The 12,093-nt window shown below is 43.3% G+C and overlaps 1 protein-coding gene across 5 annotated transcripts in view; it reads left to right on the top strand.

The window, feature by feature from the left end:
* BCAR3 (breast cancer anti-estrogen resistance 3) overlaps positions 1 to 12,093 on the top strand; it is a 174,620-nt gene that overhangs the window by 144,828 nt on the left and 17,699 nt on the right. For all 5 annotated transcript variants that reach the window (XM_019501626.1, XM_019501625.1, XM_019501627.1 and 2 more), the window contains 3 exons: positions 7,000 to 7,128; positions 8,456 to 8,898; positions 10,354 to 10,454. In XM_019501626.1, the coding sequence (XP_019357171.1) occupies positions 7,000 to 7,128; positions 8,456 to 8,898; positions 10,354 to 10,454 (673 nt within the window). The remainder of the gene's footprint in view (positions 1 to 6,999; positions 7,129 to 8,455; positions 8,899 to 10,353; positions 10,455 to 12,093) is intronic.

The following is a 12,093-nucleotide window of genomic DNA, read 5'->3' as shown; positions in this document are numbered from 1 at the left end:
TTTAGATGATGAGGTGAAGTGCAACCTGTTTAAATTCGCTGATGGTACCAAAATTCTACTGCACTTATGCAGTAGAAACCAGCAGCACACTTATAGAATAGGAAACTCCCTTCCTGAGAGCACGGAGGTGGAAAGGCACCTTGGAGTCATTATTGACTCCAAAATGAATATGGGCCGACAATACAAGGTCACAGTTGGCAGGGCTAACTGGACCTTGTCGTGCATCCACAGGTGCATCTCAAGTACAGCCAGGAAGGTGATCCTCCCCCTCTACACAACACTGGTCAGGCCACAGCTGGACTACTGCGTGCAGTTCTGTGTGCCCCATTTCAGGAGGGATGTGGACAACATTGAAAGGGTCCAGAGGAGGGCCACCCGCATGATCCAGGGGCTACAGGGCAGACCCTACATTGAAAGGCTGTGGGACCTAAACCTGTTCAGCCTTCACAAGAGAAGGCTGAGGGGGGACCTGGTGACTGTCTATAAACTCACTAGGGGGGACCAGAAGGGTTTGGGGGAGACACTGTTTCCCCTAGCGCCCCCTGGCATGACAAGGAACAATGGACACAAATTATTAGAGAGGAGGTTTAGATTAGACATCCGCAAGAACTACTTCACAGTTAGGGCGGCTAGGAGCTGGAACCAACTTCCTAGGGAAGTGGTGCTGGCTCCTACCATGAGGATCTTTAAGAAGAGGCTTGATGACTACCTGGCCCAGACAGGGGGTCAGACCTGAAGATCTACAAGGTCCCTTCCGACCCGACTTCTATGATTCTATGATCCTCTGCTTATTATATTGTTCCCATCTCTGAAATTCACAGAGATTCAATTTGGCGCATTGATTTCATATTAGATTTGCATTTAGCTTATTTTCTTCCAGTTTGAGCTTTTGGGGGAAGGGGGGAAGGCATGTACATAAGAATCGGTGTGCCTGCTTGTCCACTAGCTTACTTATGTTGCTCCATTGACTTGGCTTATTTTACAACAGATTTATACTGAGGAGAACAGCAGATGATGCAGCTAGTTTACCAGTGGAGATATCTAGTTGGTAAACAAAATAGCTACAGAATAATTGGCACAGTTTATAATTCCCTAATGCGATTAATTCAGTGTGGAGAATTAGGAGGAGGGCCTGATTGTCCTTTTCTGCAGAATCCCACCTGCATAAATAATAAATAATCCTTTTCACTTGGATGTATGGATGGTAGGTTTTAGTGGAAACTTCTCAGGACAGGAGCTTTTCAGATTTCATGGGTACACTATAAAGTGAAAAATACAAACACCTCTCAGTTAATTTACCCTAAACAAGAAAACTTGAGTGGAATCTCTTGGGCATTGGTGGTATTTTTCCAGTTTTCAGCATGCCACATAGCCACTAGTTGCCTATGAATTGTATCTTCACTTACAATCTTACACAGTATCTGAATAAGCCTGTTAAATTAATGGCAGGTCTATATACACCTAGCTTTAATATCTCTTAAATGGAAATTCATCATGAATTTTAGTAAATGCTACAAGTTTAATTCAAAAAATTATAAAATAATGGTAATGCTGATATGAAAAATGGGACTTTTTTCCTGTTTTTAAAGATGTAGGATTTTGTTTCCATTGAGTTTTGTAGGCAGAATTCCCTACTGAGGGACTTAAATGAAACTAACTAACTAACTAAATAAATAAAAATAAGCTAACAAAGCAAGACAAGAGAACTCTTGATACAGTATGATCCTTGTTTTTCAAAAGGAAAATCAGTATATCAAGAGATAATTAAAGGAGTGACAGATTAACAAAATATGGCTCAGTTCTGCAAGGAGATTCTGTTGAGATGCTTGTGGGAGTGTGAAGTCAAAGCACCTCTGTATGGGCACAGGGATCTGCTCACACTGGTTCTCCTTGAAGTTTATGAAAGAGTTATTCCTCCTTGGAGACCCTAAGAAATGTGAGCTTCATATTTCTTGTTTGTGTACTAGAGAGAGTCATGTCACAATGCAGGCTGAAGTAAGAAGACCATAAAAGCTGGATGTAGAAAAAAGACTTAACCACCCATTACTCCATCTCCCTGCAAATACAGAACTAAAGTAATACTGTTTTCCGTTTCCTTATTGTCAATTACTATTAATTGCTTGGGGTTAACTGTATGATTAATTTAGACCAGCTACATGTGCAAAGTAACTATCATGACATGAAAAGGTCCATACAGCTATGAAGTTAGAGCTGGAAAATCTGTAATGACTTTATAGCTGGTTTCTATCCAGCTTTAATTTGCATGTGAAGTGAGGAAGCTATGCCCTTGTGACTGGGAGCCATGTCAGTTGATGGTTGGGGCTCTGAGCCACAGGGGTGCACCATATGCTGCTGCTAGGAGGCGTGCTCTGAGCCTCAGGGGTGCACCATATGCTACTGCTGCTGGGAGGCAGTGTCCCACAGCTGCGAGTCTCATTAGCTGCAGGACTCACAGCCGCGGAAGCTTGCTATTCGCCAGTGCAGTGGGAGCCCATGATGCAATCCAGGGCTCCCCCTTCACCAGCAGTAAGGTGTGATTGGATCTGATGCTGGATCCTACAATCATGCCTCCTGCCATGCATGTATTTGCAGGAGGCATGATTGTGTGGTTTGCACATCAGATCCTATCACACCTTTTACTTACGGGCATTTATAGACATGCTCCAGGAGGTGTGTGTGTTTGGGGAGGGGGGAGGGCATTTTAATTAGAGCAGCTTCAAGAGCCACTGTATGTAAAGCACCCCGGAGCATCATGCGTACCAGCATCCCCAAGTTGAAAAATAGTGGTGGGGTGATTTAACTAAAGCTTGTTGAACTTTAGTTGCATGTGATATACATGACTCTGGAGTCTGCTTGATGGAGCACAGTAATTACCATGTTCCACCAAACTCGATTAATTGAGTCTGCTCCAACACTTTATAGTTACAGTGTGTTAGAGCTGCCTCTCTGTATGTGTATAGGCACCCAAAATGTCTAACATGGCATCAAGTGGCAACAAAGTTCTTGTCTCTGTACAAGACATACAAAGAGGACAAATTCTGCTGCTCTAGGTGGGGATGTCTACACAGGGATGTAAGTGCACAGCAAGTTCCAATGTGAATTTGTGCACTCACTCCCTTTTCAGATGCTTCTAATGCTCAGACTCTGAGTGCCTTCATGTGACACTTGAATATGGGTGTAAGATACCTCACACTTATTTTGTACTAGGAATTTCTGCATAAGGAGTTAGCGCTGAGTAACTAGCAAACTCTCACTTTACCTTAGTATATAGATGAGCCCCAGATTACTGTGACGGGATTACCTGAAGGGTATAAAGTTAAGCAAATATGTACGTTTTTGCAGGGCACGAGCCCTTGGGTTTTAGAGTTGATAACAGAACTACATTGGCCACTGTAATTATGAACAAACTTTATCTTTCACAGTCTCCTTCTCTCACTATTCATTGGATATACAATTAGGCACAGTTTAGTAGTTTGAGCCAACAGAATGCTGGTTAGGCAGTTTCATTTACAGTTAGTAGGTCTGCATCCCTAGGAAATGTTTCTGGGAATACCTTGGAAACCATGCCAGCTACTGGAGTTCCCCACTAGATACAGAACGGCAGGCAGTTACTGACACGTTGGCTTCCAATCTGACCTCTGCAGAGTAATAGCTGTCACGTGCATGGTTAATGCTGGTGGAATGGATTTTTAAAATTTAGGTAATCGTGCATGTTAACAATTTAGCTGGGTTGGATTCCCGAAATGTTTTTCTAATAAGGTTGCTGGAAGGAACTTGATGAGTACAAGATGTGTCTCATTACCAGGGATCCTGTTTCCCACAGAAAAATGGAGTAATCCATGGATTTTACCTTTTACTGGAGGCAAACACAGATTTCTCATTTTACTGGAGAAGCCTGCAGATTTTGCAGTTTTTTGACAAGCCCTCTGCAGGCTGGCAGAGTTCCAGGGGGATGTGGGGCAGGGGGCTGTGGAGGGAGTGAGGGGCACCAGCAGGGCTGGGGAGGCTGTGGAGGGTCCTTTTATTTTAATCACAGATTTGGAGGGTTTTATCAGACAATTTGCAATTTTTTATCAGGGAAAACCAGGATCCCTGCTCATTACTTTCTCTCCAGAGCTAATGAGCAATCCGGCTGCCCGCTAGAGGGAATGCTCAGTTCCTTTGTTGTGTTATATACCTGTATCCTGATGAAACAGCTGTAGTAAATTATTCATCTTTAAAGATGAAAGTTATTTTTCAGCATTATTCATGTGGATGAAATTCACTCCTGTGCAGAGGCTGTGTCTGTTTCTGGCATTATTACGCTTAATAACTGTAAATACCTCTAGTTCTATGTGTCCTTATGGATGCTGGGGTATTTTGCCAAATTGTTTTCCATTACAGGGCTGCCCAGATAGCAGGTTGGGAGGGGGGCACATGTGACCCCCAAAGTGTTAATTTGTGGCTGCCAGGCTCGCACCCAGCTGCTTCTCCCCCCTTTGCTGCAGCAGCAACTGGGGGTGCCAGGCTCCCCCTCCTTTCCATTTCCTGCTCCCACCCCAGGGATAATGCAGCGTGGGCACAGTGCTGACTGTATCCTGGGGCCCCTGCACAGTGCAGCCAGGGAACTAAGAGTGAGGCTTGAGTGCCCACAGTTTGTGGCCTGAGGGGCCTGTGGCTTACACTAGTCCATACTATGAGGCCCTCACTGGTGCAGCCCAGGGAGCATGTGGCTCCTGTCTGCTTAAAAGTTAGACAGCCCTTATCTTATATAGTAATAGCTTCACTGAGAAGAGACTTTGTGGGGAATGAGAAGCCAAGGAATCCCCACCGTCCACAGGCTGCAAAGCAACTTTGGAGCTGATTGAGAAGGCTTCTGCCCTTAAGCAGCAGGGGGCATTACCATGGCACTTCTGCTTCCAAGTTATGGTGGCCTCTGACATCAATGCTGTTTGTATCTTGCCATGCAGGAAGCTAGTCTTCTTGCCCTGTAGAGGCTACATGCCCTGAACAAGCCAGAGACCCTGCCTAATCCCTTCAGAAGCAGAACCGTATCCTGGCTGCAGGATGAAGGGCAGGGTTTTCTCTTTGTTGCACAACATAATTATCTATGTTAACCTGTATGTACATGTGCAAACAGCACGATAACATGGCCTAGATTCTAGAGAAACAAAACTGAGGCTCGTTGTAATCTCCACATTGCTGTACAAAGTAACACACCAAACTGTTATTGTCTAATAAGGCATCACTGTTCCAAAGGAAGAGGCAAGAAGAAAATTAATCTTATAATTCATCTGAACTTTTAGCATGTTCAGATGGTCTTGGCAAGCAGAACACCCATTTCTTCTGGCATTGTTCCATCAACACTATGCTTTCTAGCAATCTGCTTTAACTGGAGTAGTCTGGACTGCCCAGAGTACTGTTGAAGGGAGCACTCTTGCAGGTATAGGCTGTGGGGATGTCTTTGAAGAAGAAAACTCTGTAGAATGGAGTGTTCATAGAAAGTCTGTGAACAGTGGGTGCACAGCAGTGTAGTCCACTCTCTTTAAACACTTGCATGAATTGAAGCATCCGCATCAGTGCAGCTAGAAAGATCAGTCTGGAAGCTTTGGATCCTAATCAGATAACTACAAACTATATGGCCAATAAAAAAAAAAGCTGTGGTTGACCTGCGTTCTGTGTCACTCACTCTTTTTGTTTAGAAGTAACATCATCTGTACACATATCTCCATGATTAATGCAGCAACACTTTGACTGACACAAATAGCCAATCCACTTTGGAAACTGAAAAGTTTCTGTGAGCGTTTCAGCACCATTAAATGCAGAGTTTGAATCACAGGACTCTGGGAGACTGTTTAATTGTCCAAAGAATTTCTCTTCATTGAATGGTTTGAAAAATTGTACAGCAGTATTGTTTATGCTTCTCTGGAGGAGGACCAGACCTTTAGGGTGTTTATACATGTGCTCTGGGAGTGGGGGAGAGGAGGACCTTTAATAAGAGCAGCTGCAAGAGCCACTCTAATTAAAGCTTCCGGAGTGTCATGTGTACCAGTGTCCCCATGCTGAAAAATGATGGCAGGGCACTTTAACTAAAGCTCATTGAACAAGCTTTAGTTAAAGTGCCTCCACCACCATTTTTCAGTGCAGGGATGCTGATACATGTGAAGCTGGAGTCTGCTGGAGCGCAGTAATTACCATGCTTCAGCAATTAATCAAGTCTGCTTTGATGAACTGTAATTACAGAACGTTGGAGCCGCCTTGCTGCACATGTATAGGTGCCTTTAGTGAATCACCAAAGTCTCACTCCTGAGAAGGACCAAGGAATCTCTGATAGAAATGGTCCAAGAAAGGCAAATTCTTCTGAGAGCAGAGGGCTATGAGGATCAATATGCTCACTACTCAATACAAGTGGATTCCTCAGTAGATCCCATATGTATTATGGGGTTCTAGGATTCCCCTGTGAGTCATGGAGGTGCACAGAGATTTTGCTTGTTTTCAGTAAAGGAAGAGGAGAATCACCAGAAAACATTGAATTCAGTTAGTCTGAATTTCCTCTTGTAATGAAGGTTTTTTAAGGAGGGAAAGACCTTTAACAAGATACACATTTCACATGCAGCAGAGCTACCGAATCAGTACCCCCATCCAGTTGGTATAAGTCCTGCTATGTTCAGAATATTCTTACTAGGGATGGGGCAACCCGATTGTACTCTGCTTGCCACACATGGGATTCGTATGGAGAAGATGCAGTGGCCAAGTGACTCAGCAGTTGCATTATCTTGGTGCACAGATGGGATATTTATGATGCACTGTATGCAAAGTGTAATCATTACACACCTTTCCTCTGACACAGCCTTTGCAAATATTGCTTAGAGATCAAAGCCAAGCCAGCTGGCTAAATGTAGAGCCCAGTTTCCAATGGCTGGTGCAGTGGGGGACACATGGGATGAAAATTTGACTGAGATATAATGCTTATCACTAAGCTTGGCACTGTTGACCTTTTCTTTTATATCTTTATTGTAGTTCTCTAGGGAGAGGCAGATTATGGACAGCACCCCGGAAAAGCTGAAGAAAGAGCTAGAAGAAGAGCTGCAGTTAAGCAGTGAAGACTTGCGAAGCCATGCCTGGTACCACGGGCGCATTCCTCGGCAGGTACGTTCTCCCTGGGGATTCCCTCATAGACAGGCCTGTTGGTTTTCATGTACAGACAGACAGACAGACTAACATGGGAATATTACATATAGAGTCTCTGTGAGATCATTAGTTCAAGAGAAACTGAATGTCTTTCAGTGCGTGAACTAAGCAATGTCTGATACGGTATTTACTTAACATGCCTTGGTGTGAAACAGGAGTGAGGAAAGCAATAGTCAGGTCACAGAGCTGTTAATTCATATACCTTCACAAACAAACAAGTTACAAGGACAGCTCTGTGATGTGGACAAAGGCAATATTCTGTCCCCTGTGTTCTGATAGCAACTTTGTTTTGGCTCAGTGTGATTAAGCAACATGGAAAAATGTTCCTTTTAAACTTTTCCCAAGTTGGGAATTAAACAGGGTAGTTTTATTTTGGGCCCTATCAAAGTAGAATATTTGTTGGTTTATAAAGCAGTCATTATTTTGGCTCTTCCGCACAAAAACATCATGATTTCCCCCTGCTGGCTCACAATGGGAATGCATCTAGCAGATACAATTGGAATTGTGACGCTTCCTGCTGGTAGCAGCATGAGTGGTGAAAGGCAGGTGGAGTAGCCAGTTTTGTGGTTTAAGATGAATTAATCCTTTCCAAATGGGTATGCCCAGCTCAGTTCATAAAGAAACAGGGCCATTTGAGCTCCCAAATAGATACCGAATTTTTAAAAAATGAACCCAAACCTATTTTATAAAGCAGCTGATTGTATCACTTTAAATAACTTGTGATAACTAAATGGTGAATTCTGGCCACTTGCAGTAATAACCTCCAAGCTGGTGCATATATATGATGGAAAAGCTATATTATTTCCTGCCAGCAGTGTTCTGGGTGATGTCATTCCCCTTCGCAGATCCGTTTCCTTTGACAAGCTGAAAGGTGGATGCCTACAAACATTATGGATGCTCTGTTAGGCCCATAAACCCTGTCCTAGAATCTCCTTGCAGAGACCTGCTGTGAAGGATTATGCCCCTGAAATTTTGAAGGAGATAGAACTGGGGAGGGCAACATTTTGCCCCACTTTCTGCCCCACAAATAACTGACTTCTTTGCAGCGAGAGTAAGCACAGGCACGAGGGAGCAGTGAGAAGGAAATGGGCTGCTTGGCCAAGTTGGACCTTGCTGCAGCTGCCTGGTCAGGTTGGACCTTCCCAGGCTGGATTCAGTCTCTTCCTGCGTAGGATTTGACCCACAGGCCACAGGTTGCCAACCCCTTTGGGTAAAGGGATCTTGTTGATGAGACTGCTGGTCAAGGGTGATTTTGAGTATGTTCTTTTTCTTTTCTTTCTGTAAGGTGGCAGAAAGTCTAGTTCAGAGAGATGGTGACTTCTTGATTCGGGACTCTCTCTCCAGTCCTGGCAACTTTGTTCTCACCTGTCAGTGGAAAAACATTTCTCAGCATTTCAAAATCAACAGGACAGTCGTGAGACTCAGTGAAGCCTACTGCCGTGTTCAATATCAGTTTGAACTTGAAAGTTTTGACAGCATCCCTGGGTTAGTTAGGTATCACGTGGGGAACCGCAAACCAATATCAAAGCAGAGTGGAGCAATTATTTTTCAGCCTATTAACCGGACTGTGCCACTGAGGTGTCTAGAGGAGCAGTATGGAGTATCTCCAGTCCGACAAAGAGAATGCAGCATCTCAGAAGGAAAATCAGAGACTGCAAAAAGACTGAGCCTCAATGTGTGCGGTGTGCAATCCCGGGAGCATAGCTTAACCAGAGGAAATCTTTTAAGGTACTTTTTGTTTCCTTCTACCACTACCCTATAAGAGAAATCAAGGGAGGGGCTGTCTTGCTTCCACAGATGTCAGTGGGAGTTTTGTACTCAGTGTTAGTGGAGAAGGGACCAGTTCATAGTAAGTCATTTTTAAAGGCCTAATCCAAGGCAACACAGTTTCATAGTAAGTCATTTTTAAAGGCCTAATCCAAATACACTGAAGTATCAAAGAGATTCCTGTTAATTCCAGTGGGATTTGGATCAGGCCTTACACAAGCAGTAACTAATGCATTTTAGTGTAGCTGTCTGCATTTGTACATTGCATTTGTACACTGCACTCAAATACTCTGACATTAATTAAGTTGAGCCTTAATTAATATGCTGATGTGTTGATGAATATGAGTGAATTATTCAGATTTTGAAAATCTTTTTGGAAAAATATGATTCAGGTATGATTCACTTCCCCATTGGGCTCTGCAGTTCTGATTCTCTTCTCTCTCATACTGATGTAAGTCGGAAAGAACTCCTGAGAAGTCAGTGATCTCAGAATCAGACCTTGCTAGCACAGCGCAGTGTTGGAACAAAAAACGAAAATAGATTGAATACATTGAAGGAGCAAAGTAAAACTTTGCTGTTGCTCCTAAGCCAAGCTCTTTTCCTTATTCAACTGCTGTGATGGAAATGCCAGCAATGAGACAAAGTGAGATGGAATAAGCAAAGGTTCAGTAACACAGCTGACTCTGGATTCCTCCTTACCACCCTGTCCAGGCATTGCATGGAAAAGTCAAAACACTCAAATAAAAAAAACAACATAATAAGTATAATTAAGAAATTGCAAATCATTCCTCGCAATGAAGTTTGTAGATGCTTTTAATTCTGTTTTGAAAACTTCATGTGAACTGAGTAAACCATTTGCACAGAGCCTTTAAATAACTTTATTTTTCACATGATTTTCCTGGGAGTATCAGGGAATATTTTCTTTGTGTATGTATGTAGGAAAATATAAAATGAAAGCATGCATATTCACTGCCTAGTGATTGAACTATAAGAGAAATGGAAGAGCAGAGTAGTGAGACCTGTCTTGCTAGAGAATGGGCCCTCAGTCTGAGAGTTGAGACTTCCTAATAGAGACTATGCTTATGATTGACTACGGTCTTTCAGTATGCAGGAGATGGATCAGAGCCTTGGTGAGGTAAAGAATGGGCCTTGCCCTGTGTATAGCTACCAGAAAAAATTCTGTGCAGAGAGATTTCTCTCAACACTGAACACTGTAGGCAAGAGCCTCACCCGTGCTAAAACCCCTTTGTGCTACTGCAACATAAAGAAGACTTTAAGCTTTTAAGCTGCCCTTAAAGGGAAAAGAAAGATTGCTCCCCTTCCCCTCCCCCCAGTTTTTGGCCCTGTTGCAAATGGTAAGAATTGTGCTACACTTTAACAATATGGCTGTGTTGGGGGGTTTTTTTCCCATCCTAGAAACAAAGAAAAAAGTGGTAGCCAGCCAGCGAGTTTGGACCATGTCCAGGAGAAAAGATTCCCACTGAAGACTCACCAGTCAGAAAGCTACCTGCCAATTGGTATGTTTGTAGTGAAGTTTCTAATAACTACACAGAAGACGCATTTTTTTTCAGGTTGTCGGTTCCTTTGCCAGATGCTATAGATTAAAGTTCCAGAAGGTGAAAATTCAGTCTCGTGGAAGAGAGGGGTGAGTGTAGGAGTCCTGTGATCCAGTTTCTATTTGGTAGCTCTTTGGTGATTCATATAAATTGTTGATAGTTTCATTTCATCTGCTATTACGACTACTAGAACCAGGCTGTATTTACAAGGGCACCTGTCAGCATGGTGGCTTGGCACTAGTGAATAAGTTTCCATATCCCAAAAAGGACTATCATGCTTGGCACTAATTGGCACCTCCTTGACAGTATCTTCTTACCCTTCCAGGTCTTGCAAGAATGTCATCAGTTTCACTGACACTGCTCTGGCCCTGGCTTACTGAGTGGCAGGAGTGGAGCTGATGAAATCCTAGCAGGCTTCATACTGTTGCCCAAGTAAACTATACTCATCTGCAGCTAATGCATCAGTACTCCTTTGCCCTCTTCCGTATGCTCCCAACTATTAGGAGAGAGGAAGTGTGATGACCAAAAGCTCTGCTCTGTTTATCTCCCGTTCTTACTCCTCTCTCTTCCTATATCACAACCTTACTGCTGCTGCTGTAGTTGTCCCCACCCCCCCAACTATATCCCCTTTCTCCATAGCTTTCCTGAGCAACAGCAGTGTCACATGTATGAGAATGTGATCAGTTCCACTTCTCTGCCCTCACTGAGAAAAGACATGTGGACACTTCCCCAGATGCCAGTTGCTTTCCCTTTCTTTCCCGAGCAGCATGCCAAGGGAACTGTCCCCAAAAGCACAAATACTGATATGGTTTCCAAGACTGTCAGTCTTGAACTTTTCTTGAGCAGTAATCCATGGGAGGAAAAATATAAAATCCACCGCATCCCTTGTAAATAGATTTATTAAGACAGGAGCTCTCCAGCACCTCCATAGGGAACCACATCATAACAAAATTCTCATGAGCATTGCTCTGTCCATTCTACCCATAAATATGATTGCACAAACTGCCTCCCCTTCCGTTCATAATTGAGCTCATTACCATCCTAGTTAGAGGAAATAAATTACAGTAGCAGTAGCCTGAAATGTAAAATTAGGTAGGTAGTTCATGTGGCTTTGTAAAGTGGTGATGATGATAGTGACAAAAGCCTAAAAGCTCTGTCAGGAGCAAGGCCACATTGTTGTAGGTGCCTGGCAGAAATATTACTGGAGTCAATTCCTGCTCTGAAGATCTTACAGTCTAGCTGGCTGTAATGCAGTATAGCAGCTGGAAATAAGAATTAAAGCCAGTGTGATGTGCCCAGTTAGCTCTCTGCAGACGACAAGTGTTCTGTGGATCACCCTTTGGGAACCTCTGACTTCAATCCAGTCCTGCATTGAGTCCTCTGTTTGAAATCGGTGGGAGGTTTGTGTATGAACTACAGGATGAGTTTATAGGAAATATTACAGTACAGACACATGCTTCTCCAGCTATCTTTTGGATATACAAGATTAACATCCCTGACGCTATTTTTCTTTATACCTTGCTATGTGTCCAAAATCCACTTTGAGGAACTTGTTCTTTCACCTCTAACTTGTCTTCCTAGAAATGATGCACACGGTCTT

The sequence above is a fragment of the Gavialis gangeticus genome, unplaced genomic scaffold, assembly GCF_001723915.1.
Source record: "Gavialis gangeticus isolate Ggan-Ray unplaced genomic scaffold, GavGan_comp1, whole genome shotgun sequence".
Classification (NCBI taxonomy): Eukaryota; Metazoa; Chordata; order Crocodylia; family Gavialidae; genus Gavialis; species Gavialis gangeticus.
The sequence above is the reverse complement of the archived record's forward strand: the minus strand, read 5'-3'. Positions and strand labels throughout refer to the sequence as shown.